At 28.3% G+C, this 21879-nt stretch overlaps 1 protein-coding gene and 1 pseudogene across 2 annotated transcripts; both read left to right on the top strand.

Moving 5' to 3' along the window:
• Window positions 1-689: 689 nt before the first annotated feature.
• Window positions 690-5126, top strand: LOC114177509 ((3S,6E)-nerolidol synthase 1-like; annotated as a pseudogene). Its single transcript, XR_014993299.1, has 7 exons — window positions 690-857; window positions 987-1257; window positions 3233-3606; window positions 3689-3907; window positions 3989-4127; window positions 4327-4575; window positions 4656-5126. The product of XR_014993299.1 is annotated as a (3S,6E)-nerolidol synthase 1-like (transcript).
• Window positions 5127-18206: 13080 nt separating this feature from the next.
• Window positions 18207-21108, top strand: LOC114179677 ((3S,6E)-nerolidol synthase 1-like). The gene is made up of 7 exons (XM_028066089.2): window positions 18207-18416; window positions 18501-18777; window positions 18954-19320; window positions 19560-19778; window positions 19930-20068; window positions 20200-20448; window positions 20647-21108. Exons 1-7 carry the CDS (start codon window positions 18264-18266, stop codon window positions 20995-20997), a joined length of 1755 nt encoding a protein of 584 aa, XP_027921890.2. The 5' UTR covers window positions 18207-18263; the 3' UTR covers window positions 20998-21108.
• The last annotated feature ends 771 nt before the right edge of the window (window positions 21109-21879 follow it).

The raw sequence follows: 21879 nt of genomic DNA, 5'->3' as shown, positions 1-21879 counted from the left end.
ATTATTAATGATTAATTAATAATTCGGTCAATTTAAGTTATCTTTCGTATCCAAATTAATTACGACCTCAATCGTAAGAGATAATGTCATTGTTTTGAATAGATACTCCATGCTTAACTCGTTTTGAAAACAATGTATGGGTTAGTTTGATGGGATTGTATTGTACCATCCAACAATGCAAAGTTGGAAATAATGGCTCAGTTTCGTTAGTTTTGTGTTCTATGTATAGTCATTCGTCATCAACAATATTGTCGGTGGGGTGGTGAAGTTGGTATATATAAGAAATGTGTAACTATATTTTCTGATTTTGTTAAAATATTTAATAAATATTTAAAAATATATATTTTATTTCTTCTATTTTTATATATTTATTTTCCTAATTTTTTACTTTTACATATTTATACCCCTAATTCTTTATTTTTATCTTAAAATTGTGATTGTTTCTAGTTACTCTCACTGACTCAACGTCTTCAAACCGCTACCGTATACAATGAACTGTCGAATAATAATATACTGTACATGATGTCTTATCACTTTACAATATCGTACATGAAGTCTTGTTGTCACTTTAAAATATCTAAATGCACTATTTAACATTTTCACTCCTCACCCTATAAATGTACCAAACTACGGTGATTCATCATCTCACAAGTGTGTCTATCTATCTATTAAGCACATATGTTTTGGCCATGGCACTGCATTTCGTGTCCTGCATTTTTTCTTCCAAACCTCAAATTGTTGCACCAAAGGCTCAACATTCTCAATATTTCAACTCTTCCAAACTTGATGCTCTTCACATTTCCAACAAATGGAACATTGTTCCGGAGGAAAGGTCTAGCGCAGAAGTATACAAAACGGTAGGTCAAAATTTCATGTTTTGCTAATCTTGTTGTTGGAACCTGAAAATGATAACCACATCACACACACAAAAAACAAACACAATCATATACATGAAGGGTTGAAGTGATTATGAATTTCCTTGGCAGGGAAATCTGAGGAGGAATCTGAGGGAGAAAGTGGAGGTGGTGAAGAATGAATTGTGGAAGAGTGTGGATGAAAGCTCATTCAAAGGTTTGCAGATGATTGATGTAATGCAGCGCTTAAACATTGATTACTACTTCCAAGACGAAATAGAAGCATTGATAGGGAAGCAATACGCGAATTGTAGTAGTGTTGGGAGTGGTTATGGTAATCATATTCATCAGATTGCACTTCGATTCAGGCTATTCAGACAACATGGTTACTTTGCGTCCCAAGGTTGGTTCTACTAAACTTTATACTTCCACGTGTCTTGATATCTTCATCTAATCATTCCCATACTGACACCGGGGTTATCATTTAGAGACTTTAATTTTATATATATTATATTATTTTTACACATATAAGAATTTTATATTATTTTTAATTCAAAATTTTAATATAATGAATTTATGAGTCTTTTAGTTTATTTAGTGTTTAATTTTATTTTTTTATATTTAATGTGGATTTTTTATTCAGATTATTTTCAACAAATATGTATATGCTAAAAGCCACACAAATGTGTAACAAGTAGGAGTGGCTAAAAAAATCAATTTTCTTAATTTAATCTATTTTTCTTTGATCTAATCCATTTAAGATTCATTTTACAAAAAATTTAGTCTATTTAAAATTCATTTTATTGGATCTGGATTTCAATATAATCTACATTTAATATATTTTATGGAATAAATATCCATTCTCTAACTCCAGATTTTCAAATATAGATAATCAAAAAAATCCAGTCAAGTCAATCCCAACCGAAATCTTTTTGAGTCAGTCTTGACCCAAATTTGATCGTATTTGACCAAGTCCATCCTGATCAAAATTCGGTTGTATGTGGTCAAATTTTACCGAGTTGAGCTTGACCAAAATTTTGGCATATTCGATCGAGTCGGCCACGACTGAAAGTTAACCAAGTCGGCCCCATGTTGAAATTCAGCCGAGTTGACCCGACCAAAATTTTATCAAATTCGATAGTGTTAGAGTCCTAAGGAGACAAGTTTAAGAAAATTCAATTTAAATTTCTATTATAAAAAATGGATTCTAGATCTTGAACTTGATTTAAATATTTAGATCTGGATTTAAATCTTAATTCAAATATTTTGATTTATACTTTAAAAAAATTTAAACTAGTTCAGTTGAAAAATAAATAAATTTGAAATCTAAAATGATTGTGGATTGGATTATTCAAAATCCAATGATCACCTAGCAGCAAGAAAGTATTATTACCTGTGTATAGATTCTTGAAGAAAGTTTTATTTAAGTCCAAAACACTCGACTAATTAATGAGAAAACTTAGTTAAATTATGTGGGTTGGATAACTTCAAATACTTTCATATTTGCGTATGTTTTTGGATAAAAAAATATCTAAATTATGGAGACGTTCCTCTTCCTATATATGTAATGATTTCTAGTTGCGCATAGAACACAAAATTAAACACGTTGAAACATGTTATTCTTTTTCCTTTCCATCGTGACAAAGTTTATGTTATGCTCTATGAAAGAGATTAGAATACATAGATGAGAAAAGTAAGAGAAGAAAAAAGAAGAAAATATAAGTTGTTAATTAATAAAGAAAAATGGAATAGAAATATATGAAAGTAATAAATTAGGTTTGAAATTGTATTGTTAATAAAATTCCATTCTATTCTAATATTAAAAATATTTGTTGCTGTTTATTTTCTCCGATGGATTAACTTTTATGTAAAGCTGATTATATTAAATCGTCTACTAAATGAAAATTACGAATTTGGATTCTCTCCTGGATGTTTTGTGTTATTTTTTTATTAATATATTGATTATTATTTTTATAATACATTAATTATCACTAATTTTAATATTTTAAAATATATTAAAAAAATATTTAAAATATTAAACATTTATTTTTAATGGTCAGCAAAGAACCGTATCAAAAAGATTAATAGAGAATCTGGTTTCGAAAACTACTTGCATAAATATGAACTGCACGAAAATTCATGCGCAAATCTTCACACAAAAGAGTGGAAGTTTTCGGATGTGAGTGTGATCCGTTTTGTAATTTTATTTTTCTAATCCTGCAACACCAAGAGGCACAGTTTTTATCGTTTTTTGCTTCTTTCTCTTGGATGCTCTTTTCTCCTCATTCACTTCTACCGAAACAAACACGGGCCAAATGATTGCTTTTCCCTTTTTATATTATGTGAGGGCTAATGTTTGTTCATTGGAAACATCACAGAAGTGTTTGAAAAGTTCACCAACAAGGAGGGAAAATTCAAGCCAGAACTTAGTGAAAATATAAAGGGGATGGTAGACATATATGAAGCTTCACAGTTAGGCATAAAGAGGGGAACACATACTTGCTGAAGCTGAAAAATTTAGTGGCAAGGTCCTAAAGGAAAAGGTTGATTGCATCGATAGTCATGGAGATAAGCTTGTGAAGAGAACCTTAGAACACCCTTTTCACAAAAGCTTCGCCTTGTTTACCGCTAGAAATTTCTTGGGCGATTTTCATAACAAGAATCTATGGCTAAGTTCCTTTCGAGAGATTGCGAAAATGAATTTCAGTTTGCTACAATGCTCGTACCATCGAGAGATTGATCAAATTTCGAAGTATGATGGAAGTTTAATATTATTGATAAACTAAGGTATTTTGCTATCATGATGAGTCCTCACAGTTCAATCATTTTTGCAGATGGTGGAGCGGGCTTGGTTTAGCCAACGAGTTAGTGTATGCGAGAAACCAACCCCTTAAATGGTACATTTGGTCGTTGGCATGCTTCGCGGATCCTACTTTATCAGAGGAAAGGATTGAACTCACAAAACCAATATCTTTGATCTACATAATAGATGACATTTTCGATGTTTATGGGACTCTAGACGAGTTAACTCTTTTCACAGAAGCCGTTTGCAGGTGGGTAAATGAATCCACTTATTTACTATAAGAACTTTCATAGATCAAATTACAAACAAAGATTAATAAAGAACCGTGCAGATGGGATATTACAGCCCTTGAACAACTACCAGATTACATGAAGACATGTTTCAGGGTCCTCTATAATCTCACTAATGAAATCAGCTCCAAGGTGTATCAGAAGCACGGGTGGAACCCCATACACCCACTACAAAATGCGGTAAAAGAATACCCGCATATGATTCATTTTATACTCTACTGTAAATCCTTAGTTTACTAAGATTCATGTGAAGTTTTCAGTGATGCATGTGCAAGAAGTTTGGTTTATATCTACATATTGAGAATTTTATCATAATTGAACATTGATATCTTGATGATCATATATATAGAATGTAAAATAGATGGTGATTTTTGTGCAGTGGAAGAGTCTGTGCAAAGCCTTCCTAGTTGAAGCAAAATGGTTTGGGTCTGGGAAGTTGCCCGGTGCTGAAGAATACTTAGAGAATGGGAGTGTTAGCTCTGGAGTGCATATTATGTTGGTTCACAGTTTTTTTCTTTTGGGTGAGGGATTAACCGAGGAAAATGTTGAGATCATAGACAGAAATCCTAACATCATTTCTTCCCCAGGAACAATTCTTCGACTCTGGGATGACTTGGGAAGTGCACAGGTAAACAAATTTTATGTGTTGATAGAGTTAATATTATAAATTTGAGTCTATAATATTACCACAGTGGTATTGCTGTAAAGGATGAGAATCAAAAAGGCAATGATGGATCGTACGTGGATTATGTGATGATGGATAAGCCAGAGTACACGAGAGAAGTAGCAAGAGAAAGAGCGATGAGTAAGATTTGTGATGCATGGAAGAGACTGAACCAAGAATGCTTGTTTCATAAACAGTTTCATCCAACATTCACGAAGGCTTCACTGAATCTGGCAAGGATTGTACCATTGATGTATAGTTACGACGAAAAACAGTCCCTTCCAGGACTAGAGGAGCAAGTGAAGTCTCTGCTTTATGATAGTTTTCTTTAATTTATAGCACTCCAAGTAATCCCTATGTTGGGTTTAGGTGACCACACTCATTCAAGGAACACCTCCTTAATGGTTTTACCACTTTGCCTTACTAAGTTCCACTGAGAACTACTATTTAAATTTTTATAAATGTATGGAGTGCTTATAAAAACGAAAGGAACTTGCAACTTTTCAAAACCATAACTAACTCTTCAACAGTTTAGTGCAATGGCGAAATCTAGCGAGAAATAACCTATAGAATTATATATGCTACGATTCAAATAGCATACCGTGAATCCTAAATGACTCTTGTATTAAAAGGGTTGATGATAATAATATAATATTGAACTAATTATTTTCCATTTAACCTTTTAGTTTCAGAGCTTGTTTTACTTGTTAGAAAATATTTAGATTTTTTTAGTTTAAAAGAGAGATTAAGAAGGAATAATCAATAATGACTTATATTTGTGATTGTCAAGAATGTCTTGTATAGTTCGTTTGTAATCAACTTTTTAACTAGTTTTGAAAAAATAAAAATAAACAAATAACGTATCATAAGAGTTAAGGGTGAATTACTATAAACTCTATGTAATTATTGCTTTTTAGATGACTTCTATTTAGGACTCGTTAAAATGAATTGAAGTACACTGTACTGTTCAAACTGTAGTAAACTGAATTGAAAAATCATTCAAATAAACTGAATTTACCTTTTTTTTATTCTAAAAAATTAACTGAATCACTAAAATGAATTGGACTCTAATATAAACTGAATTATTATAAATTAAATATTTTTTCCGAACTGCATTATTTTGAAAATGCATCTTCTATTTTTATTTTATACTTAGATTATTGAATTTGTGCAAAATATGTTTTCACGATACCATATCTATTTTACTATTTCAGAATTAGAGTTTTTTAATTAAATTAATATAACTATTGATTTATTATATATATCTGAAAAACATGTTAGTCGTATCACATTCGAATATTACATAATATATTCTTAAACATATATAATCATTATCAATATTATGATAAAGTGAAAATAATTATCACTTAGTTATGATGAAGAAATATAATATCAATTTTATTTTAAATCACGGCACCATAATTAAATTAATGCAATTTAAATTAGTACAATTTTACAATATACATTTATCAACGGTTAAAAAATGTAGAGGATAACAAGAGATGTTACCTTATTGATATTATTATAATATGTAAATAATAACTGCATACACCATTATACTATATAATTTGAAAAAAATTACAGCAAAAATAAATCAAAGAGGGTGAATGTAAATAGAAAAAAATCCATCAAAGTTTTAATTTATTCTTTTGTCGTAGGTTTTATATAGTTTGTAGAGCCTCTAGTTGCATTAACTACTAGTTTAGAATTATTTGACATAATAAATCTTTTACTGGATGAAATGGTTTAAATAAAAATGAACTTTTGTATATCTAAAGAAAAATAAAAAATAAAGGATAGTGAAGAAATGGGTGTAAAAGAATGTTTCAACTTCCGTAACTACGAAACTTGAAATGATTTTCTGGTTAAGACGAGACGCCTTCCAATAATATCATCAGGAGCTCTCAATTAATGCATCTGTAATTGGTGAATTGCATTGTGAGCTTGAAGGCCAAGTGAGCGAGCCTCAAGTTTGCAGCACTCAAATCAATCAACACTTAAAAGCAGTTTTAGTTACCTCATCAATTAAGTGAACTGTATTTTCGGTGGTTCAATTTTTTAAAAGTGAACTATTAAATAGTTTAGTTAAATTTCTACTCTAAATAATTCGGTAAATTTAGTTTAATATAGTACACTTTATATTTTGAAACAGTTCAAATAATTTTGTCCAGTCCTACTTCTATTAGATCATCTTTTGTTCTTGTAAAAATGTTTTGTATTCTACTCAATATCCGTTTCTAAGTATACCTATAAAGTCATAGCAAATGCTAGTAATATCCTCTTTTTTTATATGTGAATGGGATGTTTTTATATTCTTACTCGAAAAGGTGTATTGATGGACAAAAATTTTTGGTATTATAAAAGAATTTGTTAGTAAATTAAAATTATCGACGGTTATTAATGACAAAACATCTATTATTAAGATCTTAGTTATAACTTTTATCGATAGATTTTCTTTGCAGTTAGTAATTACATATGTGACAGTTGGTAATTATTGACAACCAAAATTCATTAGTAATTATCTGTCGGTAAAAATCTTGATTTGATTTTTTTTTTCATCCTCGTATTCTTTTTTTTTTTCATTTTCTTCTTCCATTTTTTTCCTTTTTCTTCTTCCTTTTCTTTTCTTCCTCTACTTCCTCTTTTTTTCCTCCTCCTCTTACGTCGTTAATGCTGCAACATTTCGTTGTGACTCTTCCTCATTCTCCTCTTCCTCCTCCTCATCCCCATCCATTGTCCATATTGTCACTACTTCTATTGTTGTCACAACTCTATTATTGTTGTTATAACTGTCTCTATCGTTGTTGTTGTCACTTCCTTCTCCTCTTCTTCTTTCTTTTTCTCTTCTTCTTTCTTCTTCTCTTCTTTGTCACACAAATCTTCAATTAATTTATAAAAACAAATTATCAAATATGACAGAAAAATTTGCACCCATTTATATCGAATAAATTACAAACAAATTTAGAAGAAAAAAAAATTATTGACACTTTTCAAAAAGTACAGTTACCAATAGATTTTCAACAAAATGTGTTTACCAACATATTTAAAAAACATGGTGTTCATTTTATTATCGAAATTTATCAACAAAAATACTTATCTATAAAAAGAAAATCTGAATTTCTAATGAATTTTACCAACAACAAATTTTGGTTAATGATATAAATTCTATTTTATCTGCAGATTTTAGACAGATCAATTATTAAAAAAACATTTATAATAAAATTTTTAAAATTCATCAATAATATTCGTTTATAAATTTTATTTTACCAATAATTGTTTTTCCATCACATTTCTTGTTGTGACTTCTACTGATGTGTTATGTGCATCAATAATACAATTTTTTTAAATGTAAATATACTTTATTAAAAGCTTATACTAATTTTAATATATTTAGTATATTATTTGTAACATCCAAAATAATAATAATATAAATAAATAAAATAAAAGAGATATATTTTTTTAGTAAGAATATTTTATGAAATTATAATTATCTTTTTCATATAATTTAAGAATTATCGAGGACAATTTTAAAATATATCCTAATAAGATTAATTAGATTTTTAAAAAACAAATCACTTATATATGAAATATATATTTTCAAATTAAACTATAAGATTTTATACATGGGAATTAATATTAAATTATTACCGTATAAGGTAATTTTATTAAAGCAAGAAAAAATAATAATAAAAATAGAATAAAAGGGTAACAAGTAGATAACGTGTAAAAGTTATTAAAAAAATAAATATGAAAGGATAAAGTAATAATAAATGTCATTCTATCATGTTAGTGTGAAGAAAAAAAAAATGTGCGAACCAGTAATTCAATTGAAACGTAATTAGCGAAACCAAAGGAAATGAGGTTAAATTTGAACTAATGTAATCATTACAAATAAGAGTATAAATAGGATGAATAGGAAGAGAGGAGAGATATTGAGAACGAAAGAAAAAAAAAATCTTTTTACTTTGATTATTTTTTATCTGTTTATAATTACTTTTATCTCTATATTTACTTTAAGTGAGGTGTCTCTAACCTCATTCTAATTTATATTTAGTTCTTGTTCCTATTTATTTATTTATATTCATCTTTAGTTGTGCACTGGTCCTATTTATTCAATTTATATTTACTCTCATTTACTTATTTATATTTATCCTCAATTACGTACCGACTCTTTTTATTTATTTATATTTATTTTAGTTATTCATTGATCCTATCTATTTATTTATTTATTATAGTTTAATATTAAAATAAAATTTATGATAAATAAAAATTTGATTATTGTAGTTGGAGGTATGACCTTGGAGATTTAAACGAGTTAGTATTACTCAAGTTGATATGTTCACTTTGTTGGCCATGAGCTCATTTATCCTGACTAGTCACTACAAAATTAATCAATATTTTTATAAAAGTATAATAAAAATCCATTTTTATGGATTTGGGAGAATTTTCATTTCATTTTATTTTATTATGATATGCTGTTTTTATTTTATATTTGTCTCACTTCCCTATTTTATGATTGTGTGTGAAAAACAAAATTTTATAACATTATCATAGATGGCTGCTCCCAACATGCCTGATCCCTTCTTCGCTGATATTGTGGCTATTTTTCCGGGAGATGCATGGTAAACCAATACAGTGAATAATTCTGTAACATTTCAGGGAACGGGAAACTCTACCATTACTTTTCTATCTGCTCCGAATGCGCCAATTGTCATCGAAGGACAAATCGGAGTTACCTTTTATTTACCCCCAACAGTTCAAGTGAACCCTATCCATAACATTTTCCCTCCACCTGTTTGAAAGCCAATATATGAGGGGAAAACTGTATATAAATAAATATTTTTCTTTCTCTTGTAGTGTAGAAAATATAAGATGTACTAAACGGTGTAGATATAAGTTGCATACAGTACTGTAAATATATATATATATATATATATATATATATATATATATATATTATGTATAATTTTACCTTTAAATTTTATAAGTATATTATAGGAAATAATAAAAATAAGTAAAAAAAAAAAAATTGTCGTCACATTATTCTAAAATTAACTTTTTGAATGTTCAAGGTTTTACATTACCTCAATTGCGTGGAATAATGTTTACATTTATGAATTTTTGTAACCTTATTCACATTAAGAGCATAGAAAATAAAAATGTTTACATTGATGAATTTTACCCTAGTTAGTATACAATTTCTAAATTAATATAAAACTTATAATTACTACTAAGATTATTAAAACTTATAAGACTAATTGGAAGTTGATAATAATTATTGATCAAATTCTTAAGATTTTTCTTTGTTCATTGCGAAAAAAGCTAACAATTTAATAATTACGAACATATTTTACGTGTGAGTTTTCAATTCTATTTTGTTTCTTATTTTATATAATTTAATACTAATAAATTTAATGATTAATACAATTTTAATTTACATTATTTTTATAGGGTTATGGAAATGTATTTGATTGTAAGGGCTTCAATAAGTTATTAACAAGATTGAATTAAAAAATATATAATATATTATTATTATCTGTATTTAACTTATGTTAATTAGAGAGTCGTAAATGTGAATATATATATATATATATATATATATATATATATATATATATATATATATATATATATAATTCTAGCTTCAAATATTATTGACTTATGAAAGGAAGTAATACGGAATTAATTTAAATTTCTAAAATAATTAGACATAAATTTAAACTTTTATAATTGACTAAAAGTATTATATTATATAAATATGAGGTGACTCATACTCATAAAGAGATAAGATATTAAAATACATTTAACTTGAGTGTGCATAATTTTTTAAGTATCAATTGTAAACTATCATGTTAGGATTGCCATATTTATATAATTAATAATAGATTCTGTTTAAATATATTATTAACTTTTAGTAAAGTTTAAAATTATTTAAAAATATAAATATATATTTTTTTTAATATTTTTGCCTAAGAATTACGTCTGATATAGGTGGAATACTGCCATGCAATGGAGAAAATTTTTTTACGTTAGTTTATTAATCGACATAAAAAACATTAAAATGTTTATATTGTTGTATTTAACGAACATAACAAATAACAAAAGTTCTCTTTCTCCACCCAACAACACCGCCCCAACAACACCGCTATTGCGGCTAAATTCTTGCCAGGCCTCTTTTTCTGATAATGAAATTTCTTTGCCACAATTAGGTTCACCAACTTTCATAGTTATTTGAGAATATATTCTCGTATCTTTCTTCATTAAAAAACTTACAAATTTTGAGAAGTAAAAGCCAACTTCATTTCATAAAATTGGATTTAAGAGCCAAAGTGTGTATAATGAATGAGAAGCAAGTTCATATAATTTGAAATGCCGGAGCCTACACTGCTGACAAATAGAAAGTTGTTGCATAGAAAAACAAATAGGACTTTCCAAACTTGTGATACATAAGAGTAAACAGGTCCATTTTGATTTAAAATATAACAACTGTCTATTCTAACTATTAAAATATCTATTTTAGTTGATTTGGAATTTATAACAACTTCTCGTTAGGATATGATAGATCTAAATTTTTTTATTAGAATAGATTCCAATACCATGGAAAGACTATGCATGCTAAGAGGATAAAAATATATTATTATTTTTATTGATGATAAACAGATGTGTGTATTTGTATGTGCGTATAAAAATATTAGGAGTTAAAAAAACGATTACAATAAGAAAGTATTATTAATATAGTAATTAATAAACTATTGGAAAGACTCACTTTCAAACTGAGAATAAATATTTGGCATCTCAACTTAGAACAAAAGTCATAAAATATTGAAGGAGAAAGATCTATCGTAAAGATATACACCAACCGAAGAGAAAATGAAATTTAATCAACCTAATGTAGTACTTTATTCTTGTATGATGTTGAAATGTATTTCAACATGCTTTATACTTTCATGAAACACTTAATTAAAAGTAATTTATAAAGATAATTGATTAATTTAATAGAGACAAGAGATTAAACGAGTGAATGAAAAGTGATAGAATTTTACTAATAGAAATAAATTCGTCCAAAAAACATCATTTATCAATGAATTTTATCAACATAAGTAAATTCGTTAACAAAATTTGTAGGTAAAATAAAATGTGAATTATTGACAAAAAATATCAGTCGATAAAATTTGTTGATAATCTAGAATTGTTAATACTAACAATTTTCCTGTCGGTAAAATCTATCAATGAAATGACCATATGTTCCCGCTTTGATTCATGATAAAAATTTTCAATAAATCCGTCGATATGAATTTCTTAAAATCCACCAATCAAATAAAATTAATTATTGAAGAAAGAATTGCCACTAAATTAGGCGTCAAATTTTTCACTCAATTTAGCGAAATATGTTTATAAATTAATTTTATGAAATCCACCATTAAAAATTTGTCGATAAAATAAAACTTTGATTATCGATCAAAATTTGTTAATAAATTAGTTACCAAATTTCCTGCCTAATCTGACGATAAATTTTTATAAATGAATTATAAATGTGTAAGAAAAAAAAGAGATGTAGTAGTAAAAGGAGAAGAAAAAGAAGAACAAGAAGAAGGTGGAGGGAAGGAGGAAAAGGAAATGAGCCTCACAATATAGCATTGACAATAGTGCAAAAATGGCAGCAGATTGGTGTCAATGGTGGAGGTGGCAGTGGTAGCAAGGAGAAAAAAAGAAGAGTGAAAGGAGGAGGAGAAAGAGAATGAGGAGTCAACTGTGGTGGCAGTTCTATCTTAAGGTAAAATCAATTACTCTAGCGGTATTAGCAAAATTAAAAACATTTTTAGAAATTTTTCAGTGAGCAGCTGCTTGGTTCTTTTAGACACAATTCTAAATAGTAGACTTAACCAAAATACAAAAAGCTTATTACAAAAGTTTACAAGTCTTCAAGCATTTCTTGTCTTCACTTAAGCTTGCATTTTTCAACTTGATAATCATTATCAAAGCTTTCTCTTGAAAAAAGATATTCATCTTCTTCTTTTATCAACAAAAGTCGTAAGTTAAAGAGTGTCATTGACAATGAGAAAAAGAAAAACTAAAACCAAGTGCTTTTTCAAATAATGAAGTATATGAAATACTACTTGGTAATGAACAGAAGTGAGAATGGACACCATTTTCTACTTTAGACCACACTGAACTAGCCCACATTTATAAAAGTATTGCCTAAATAGAAATTACCACAAATATATGGGTGTGAGTTAAAACTACTAAAGGCCATATTTTATAAATCGTTAATTATTTAGGCAACTTTTTTTTAAAAGTTACCCATAGAAAATGTGGACAAACTAATAAAATTGTGGCATCTTCCTTATGTTGTTTCCTTATCGGTTATACTATATACTATGAATCTTCTTCGTGCCTATAGATTAGGCAATGCTGGCACAACGACAAATAGAAAACCATTGCATAAAATAGGAATAAGTCACAATTTTTTTTATTGTAACTTATATAGTGAGTTTTATTTGCCTTAAACCTAGAGAATATACAAAAAATGTTGTCTATTTATTTTAAGCAATATGGTAGAAATAATGATAGTTGTAGGCAAAAGTTGTTAAAATGTGGATAGTTTATACCACATTTTTTAAGTGTGATAATTTAACTTTAAATATTTTAAAATTATCATCATGTAACTTAATTAAATTATTGTAAGATGGATCAATTGTCTTATGATGGAGGGTACTGGGTCAAGTCACAATCAAATCATGACACTTTAGTTGCTACAATCTTAAGAAAAAAGAGTTACAATTTAACTATTAGCTATAACTTTTGGCTTAATGATAAAACTTAATCCAATAATTGGTATTAGAATCAAGGTCACAAGTTTGATTCTCAATATTTTAAATTGTTTTGCATAAAACTATGAAATAACACGTTGGCTAAAAAGTGTGCTCTATTATTTGCTTCTAAGGCAATGGTTTTATAAAATTTTGTAGCCATAGAAAAAAAAATCGTTGTTTTTTAGCAATGGCCACGACGGTATATTCTATGGTTGAAAAATTGTGATAAAATCGTTGTCTAAACTTAAAACCATGATTTTTTTTACTTTAGACAACATTTTTAAATTGTTGTTTAAATTACAAAATGGTGTAGGAGATGAATTGACTAAGATGTTGGATAACACTAGTAATGTCTCGGTATGTTTTGGTGAGATATAACAATCAACCAATTACTTTCGTATAGAAGATGAATCATTTAAAAAACTATGCCAAGCCAACAAACTAAGTCGAATAAATCATTGGTGTGAATGTTGGGTGGGAAGATATATTAAATCACCAAGGCAAAAGTTTTATCAAGAAGATATGTGATGTGTACAATTTCAAAAATCTCATTTACCAACAAGCATTAAAGAAAATCATTAAATACCAATAAAATTTAAAGACAAAAAATCATTAGTCATTATATTAACTAAATTAGAGACTATTTTATAAACTAAAAGTTATTAATATTTAAAATAGTCTCCATTATTAATAAAAATTATAATTAGCTTATGAATTAGAATCTAAATCAGTGTCAAACATTAATTACCAAAATATTAGCTATTATTATTATTAATTCTAAATTAGTCTCTAATTCAAAAATACAAAAGAATTTAAAATCAATAATAGTACATAGCTTAAATCATAGTAGTTAATATTAGATGTTAGTTTTTACTCTAATTTACTAATCATTTATAATTTTTTGTTTAGATACATAGATTATTTTAGATATAATTAATTTTAATCACGGTAAAAGCTTATTCTTTTTATTTTTAAATTTAATTATTATTTAATAATTTTCTAGTAATAAATAATTGCGTATAAATCTATTGATAAAGAGTGATACGTAAAAGAATGATATTAACTACCACCACCTAATAGAAGAAAGGTAGAGATACTCACGTATCACCGACTAGTGGTGGCTCGCTTGAAACATACAAATTCGATATAATCTACAATCTTGTCAAAAAACCCTTCAAAATCCTCCATGTAAAACCCACTTAACCTACAACTATAATATTCATCCTTTCTTGGTTTTCAATGTTTTTCTGTTGAGATTTCTCTCTCTTCTAACATCAATAATCTTCACCGCTATATTTGATAAAATAATCTCCCAACGTAAAAAGTCAACACTCAAAATTTCAAAAAACTTTAAGACACATCCAAAATAACTAACCACTTAAAGAAGGAAACAAGAAAAAATACTTGCGAACATACCCGTACTAGAAGATGCCTGCAACATGTCATGAAGAAAAAAAATATCAGCGTTGCAATGTTAAACACAAATGGGTATCAAGTATATTTTATTTAAAGTTGAAGTATAATTTGTGTAATTTATTTCATTTGAAAAAGAGATGTAGGAATATTTAAATTGTGTTTGAACTTCATTTTGATCTTGAAGTGACGTAAGATTTATTGAATATATCAGAAAAAAAAAACATAGGATGGCTTGCATTATTATATCTTAGTTTATATTTATTTTTTTTTATTATTTTTATTAAAACGTGCCTTTTAAAAGGAGAGAAAAATTTCAAACATTTTTTGTTGAACCAACAACTAAGATGTTTTCTCAAACACATGGACATGAATGGTGTACGTTAGTGGACGTGGAATTAGGTGACATTCAATATGATCAATAATGCAGTTCCTGTGATTTATTATTTGAAATTAAAATGAGTGTACAGAATTGGACATGAAGCTTAATTAATTTATCGGGAAAAAGTCGCTTTATGCAAGTCGTGTGGTTATGAACTTCTAAAAACACCTACTATTATCATGCGACAACTTCATCAAATTTAGTATGTGAATGTGTTAAATGGTGTCGTGGGTTTTGCTGCTTGGTTTTTAGTGCCCTGTTCGTTGAATTAATTACTTAAGAAACAGAGTTAGAGTTGGTAGCCAAATAACAAATGTAATAACAAGTAAACAACTAAGACTTCCACGAAGAACACCAAAAACTAGGTTTCAATTCTTTAGCCAAGGAAATTAAAAGATAATTTTCTTAAACTTTTGTGAAGTCACATAGATGATGAAGGAATACTTGATGAATAACAGTTACGAAATTCACGATGTGCATGCAATTGCGTAATTTTTTTTTATCTTTTCGGCTGGGCCAAGTAGTCATCGCTATATATGTAATATCATAAATATTTTGTGGTCATGTTTTTTTGAGAGTGATGCTTATACCAATCACGTATGTACTTTACCAAACCACTATTTGTCGTATCTACTTAGGCACATGCTTCCTTAAATATGTTTCACTATATATGCACATAACATTTCCAAGACAAGTACGTTCAAACCGAAAAAGTTGACCACAGAGGTTCATCAATGAAATTCTATACCAATTTTCTGACTCAAGATTAGTGCTCTTCATTCATACATTTCTTCTCAAATTAATTAATTTCAAATATATATTTAGATAATTTTTTTACACAAGATTAGCCAAATTATTTCTTTTTTAGAAGAGTATAGAGGTTGCTCCAAACAAATCCAAATTAACTTATATAAATTAATTTTAATTTTTAGAGACACTAGTTTTTTTTTTATTCTTATCTCTTTTATATATATATATTTCCTTAAAAAAAGTTCCTCCACAAAATATATATATATATATATATATATATATATATATATATATATATATATATATATATATATATATATATATATATATATATATATATATATAGTAAGTCAAGCTGTTTAAGAAATACATAAAAAGTGCTTTATGGAGAAAGGGGTGATACGAAATTTTCCACCTTCTATCTGAGTGAAATAAGTGGGCAAACGATTAAATTAGTTAATAAAATTATTGAATTAAAAATAAATTAATTTAATGATTAACAATGTTTGATAATTTGTTGCTCCGTTCCAATTTTAAGAGTTGGTTCCTTTGAAATTATGTTAACTATTTATTAAACAAATATACTCCTATTTTCTACATGTTTTTTTTAAAAATAATTTGAATATTTATTTTGAAAGTGGGAATAAAAACTCCGACAAATACTTTGTAATCTTACAGACTTTAACAAATATATTTCTTGTTCAAAATGCATATGAACTTTACAAAATCAAGGAGAAGAGTTTTATATGCATACATACACTTTGAATAGAAATAAAAATTAATCAGAAACTTAATAACTATTTTATGAAAAATATTATACTTCTTAATCTTATTTAAAACAGTAAAAGGAGTCTTAAAAGAAGTTTACTACGTACAAAAAATAAAATTAAAATCATTATTGTTGACAATGATTAAATTTGTAAATTTTAGAAGTCACGGAAATATAAAACCATCTTTTGTACAAAATTTTAAAATCACATCCTAGACTACTTTCCCCGTGGGTCTTACAATGCCACAAGTACGACATAATATGTTTCTGATTGAATTTTTGCTTTAATGATGGGTCTCAATACTTTATTAAGAGTTATTGTTGTAGAACAATCATCTTTCATGATGATATCTTGTCTTTTCTTCTGACATCTTATATATCAGGCATGAATATTCACTCCAAAGAGTTTTCTATATAAGTTTAAAAGTGTACTTATATAAATATGTCTTTTAACAGTAACATGATCTTTAAAAATAAAATTATTTCTCATAACAAACATGAGTTTGTTTATGAACATGGATTCAGAAGTATGAATTTAATAAGAAGAAAGATGTTCTTTATATTAAAGGAAAAATAATAAAAATAAAAAGATTTTAGATAAAAAAAAATTCTAGAAATTGATGAGTAATTTAATAATTTTAATAAATTGAAATAACATTTTAATTGATAAAACAATTATTATTTATATTTATTTATCATTATAATTATTGTTATTATTATTTATATCATTTCTTCGCAGAAATTCGCATGAAAAAAAAAATTAAAAGAAAAGTTGTCTCGTTTTTTTCACGTTAAAATTTGAATTTTTTTTTTTCAAATCTTCGTTTGCTTTTGTTTAGGTGAAAATAAGTGATATGGTACTTTCACTATAACTAAGCATTTTTCTGAAAGATTATTTTTTTACTTTCTCTTTGGGATCATTTTTTCTTGAAATTTTTATTTTTAAAAAATAAAATCAAAACAAAAGAAACAAATATTCTTAATTTCAGATTTTAAGAAACTAAAATTCTTCTGTTCTAACAAATGGCCCCTATATTTTTGAAGGAAATGAGATTTTATAAAACTGTGTGGTGGAGGTGAAGGAAGGAAAAGATAAAGGAAGAAAGAAGTGACTGCAGTGGCAGAGCTTGTCGGAGTCCGGATAGCTTTGGTTTCCATCACAGTGGTAGATTATTATGCTTTTTGCATTATTGTGATTAGAAAATGGTACCTAACTAAAATCCACTTTAAAATATAAGAATTAGTATAACTATTTTAAATATATAAAAAAATCAATATTTTACATTATTAGATAAATATTTTTTTATGTCAAAACATTACCACACAGGAAATGGTCCGAAACAGACTTCAGAGTTTACTTACCTTATCCCAACAACTCATGTTTCTCATGGTTCACCAAAAAAGAATAGTCGTGGCTCCATGCGTGCGAAACCTTATAAATAGAGTCAAATTCCATGTATTATACATTCCTCTCATACTCTCCCATTCATCTTTCTCTATAACACGAACCTTAGCATATACTACAATGGCTTTCATTAACTCTATCTTTGCTTTACCAAACAAATGCTCAGCAATTCTGGCTGTAAAGCTGAGCCCTGAGCATGCCCACTGTAGTAAAAACCATTTTACTATTGCATTGCAGAAAGATATCCATATTTCTAAAAATGGAAAAGCTAGGGTAAGGGCCACTTTATTTATGCTTCACATGGCAGTGTTTGAGATTATTTGTGGCTAGTTCACCCTTCCAATATTAATCTTTCAGGATGAACTTCAAATAAGACATGCTAAAACATTGGAGGAAGTTAAGCGAGGACTTGTTGGCAAGGCAATACAAAGTTCTGACCATGGTTTACTTATGGTGGACTCCATCCAAAGATTAGGTATTGAGCACCATTTTGCAGAGGAAATTCAAGCAATTCTTAGAAAGAAAGAACTCATGCTCAGAGTTAACAACCATCGAGGAAATGAGTGTCAAGAACTGTCAGAAGTTGCACTTCAATTTCGTCTGTTGAGGCAAGAGGGGTATTACATCCATGCAGGTTTGTGTTCCTTAATGTCTCAACATGAGAGTACGTGAAATAAAAACGAGACATAAACTATTAACATTTTAACATTGATCAGATAGAGCTAGGTAAGGATATATAGAAAGTTCAATGCTAATGTTTTGGAAGTTTTTTTGTACTGACGTAAGTATTATTGTTGCTGCATCTTGCAGACATATTTGACAACTTCTGGGACAATAACAGAAAACTCAAACAAACATTGTGTGAGGACATCAATGGGTTAATTGCTTTGTTTGAAGCTTCTCAATTAAGCATTGAAGGAGAAGATTATCTTCATGAGGCAGAGGAATCTAGCCGCCAATATCTAAATATGTTGTTGTCTAGATTTCATGACCATCCTCAAATGAAAGTTGTGGCTGATTCATTAAGATATCCTATTCGTAAAAGCTTGCCAAGGTTCACATCCACGAATTTGCAATTACAAAACACAGGGTGGACAAGCTCGTTAAAAGAATTATGCAGAATTGACACTGAAATGATCAGCTCTTTGCATCTCAAGGAGATTTTTGCAGTTTCCAAGTAAGTTGCAGTTAATTTAAGAGAAATAACATGGTGGTAACTCATGTTAAGTACGCAATCAATTCAATAACCCCTTTTTTTCATTACTTGTTGTATTATTAAATTATCATTATTAATAATGAATTATATGAAAAAGAAGTTAATAAATATAATTTCTTTGAGTATATAGCGTTCTATATAATAGTAGCATCATTAATGATTCATGGGGAATTATATTAACAATGTGTGCTTAATTATAGATGGTGGAAAGAGCTAGGTCTGGCAAATGAGTTGACTTTCGCGAGAGACGAACCAATTAAATGGTACATGTGGTCAATGGCATGCCTCCCAGACCCGCGATTCTCAGAAGAAAGGATTGAGCTCACAAAACCACTCTCCCTGATTTACATCATGGATGATATATTTGATTTTTGTGCAAATATTGATGAACTCACTCTCTTTACAGAAGCTGTCAAGAGGTATTATACAAGCTATTCTTTTCTTTTTTTTTTAGAATATGCTGCCACACACCCTTTTCATGGTAAAATGAAAGGTGAAGAAAAAAAATGTCTGGTCATTACTTTGCATATATTCTGTAACTAAGACAACTCACTGTTTGGACATGTGCAGGTGGGACATTGCTGCCGTGGAGCAATTACCAGAATACATGAAAGGGTGTTTTAGGGCTCTTTATGGCATAACTAACGAATTTGCTTTCAAGGTCAACATCAAACACGGATGGAATCCTATAACAACCTTAGTAAAATCGGTAAAATCTCGTTACAATTATATAACTGTTACATACAAATATATTTGTTCTTTGTGAGAAAACACACACAACACACGAGGTTATTTTCAAGAATATCAATGATAATTGTTATTCTAATTTGGTTGTTACAGTGGGTAATGCTCATCAATGCTTTTCTGGAAGAAGCAAAATGGTTTACATCAGGGTACGTGCCGAAGGCAGAGGAGTATTTGAAGAACGGAATAGTGAGCACTGGGGTGCATATGATCCTTGTGCATGCTTTCTTTTTCATAGGTGAGGGAATAACGGAGGAGACAGTCGCTGTAATGGAGGGATTACCGACTCTGATATCTACAACAGCCACCATTCTAAGGTTGTGTGATGACCTGGAAGGGGACCAGGTAGGAAGAAAACCTTCTTTTTCTTACGTCACCATTCATCTCCTTCTAAATTATTATTTGGGTGTGGACCACAAATAATCAGTTAACTTCACCATTTTTCCTTGAAACACACATGTGCATCAACAACATCATTAACACGTAGGATGTTACCCATGATGTATGTAAAATTGTTTACTTATAAGAAAATAATTAATGCAGGATGTTAAAGGTGATGACAATGATGGGTCGTATCTGAAGTGCTACATGATGGAGCACCCAGAAGCCTCCATTGAAGAGGCACGGGAGCATGCCACTGAATTGATTTCGAATGCATGGAAACGTCTGAACCAAGAATGTCTCAGAGATGCAAATCCGTTACCATCATCTTTCGCTAAAGTTTGCCTCAATGCTGCTCGCATGGTACCTCTCATGTACAGTTACGACAAAAATACTCCATCCAAGCTAGAAGAGTATGTTAAATCGTTGCTTCATGGTGGTGCCATGCAAAGTATTGCGCAAGATCAAACCACTGTTTCATCCAATAATCTTACATCAACTGACACAATGTAGATCACAACCAAATAAAAATGTTGATGTTTAAATAAGAGTAAGTTAGACTCCTGTAAAAAAAAATAATATGTTGCTATATAAATTTGTATTTAATTTTAATTCTTGCATCAATCAAGCCAAATATATATTTTTTGGATCAATTATAGAAGGCTTCCTATGAATGTAAGAAATTTTCAATTTAGTGTATCTGTAATTTTGATTACTTTTAAGAAAACAATTTGATTTTTGAAAAGATCTCTTGTGTTCATAGCACCATATGCGTCTTTTACAAAATAAGAGTAATCCATGAGTCACTAGATAAAATTATCATGGGAGACACAAATGTATTTGAAGTTTAGAACTTGAGATCACTTTAAGTCAAAACAAGCCACATCAATATATTCACGGGAGTTTCTTAAAAGTTAATAAGAGTAAGAAATTATTTTTTGAAAATAAACTTAAATTAAGCTTTATTCAATCTCTATATAATATTGATAATTTTTTATTCAACTATTTGTTACTTTTATTTAAAAATGGAGCAAAGAATCATTTCAAATCAAAAAATATTTATATATTTCATTTTTAATATAATAAAATAAAAAAATTTAATTTTAATACAAAACTTTTAATTTTTTTTTTACTTATTAAACCTTAAATCTTAAACTTTAAACTTAATTAATGGCATGCTTAAGCCTTTAATAAGATTAAGTGTGAAGTGAAAGTGTTGAGATGCGAAATCTATATATAAGTATATAAATATTTTGAAAGTGCTAAATATGTAAAATATATTAAGATTAACAAATATATTTTAAATTATATATCCATTGATATATATGCTAGTAGATCTTGACCGATATTTTTAGAAACAAAAATAATATACTTAAAATTTATATATTTAATAAG

This window comes from Vigna unguiculata, chromosome 3 (genome assembly GCF_037176805.1).
Source record: "Vigna unguiculata cultivar grain cowpea cultivar isolate G323 ecotype 2 chromosome 3, ASM3717680v1, whole genome shotgun sequence".
NCBI classification, from domain to species: Eukaryota; Viridiplantae; Streptophyta; class Magnoliopsida; order Fabales; family Fabaceae; genus Vigna; species Vigna unguiculata.
Note: the sequence above shows the minus strand (reverse complement) of the source record. Positions and strands in the feature narration are given on the sequence as shown.

What these genes read in the sequence shown, in the direction of transcription:
- LOC114179677 (XM_028066089.2), top strand. Translation starts at nt 18,264, where the DNA reads ATGGCTTTCATTAACTCTATCTTTGCTTTACCAAACAAATGCTCAGCA. An exon ending in CTAAAAATGGAAAAGCTAGG is followed by an intron (nt 18,417 to 18,500) that starts GTAAGGGCCACT and finishes TTAATCTTTCAG; the next exon opens with GATGAACTTCAAATAAGACA. An exon ending in GAGATTTTTGCAGTTTCCAA is followed by an intron (nt 19,321 to 19,559) that starts GTAAGTTGCAGT and finishes GCTTAATTATAG; the next exon opens with ATGGTGGAAAGAGCTAGGTC.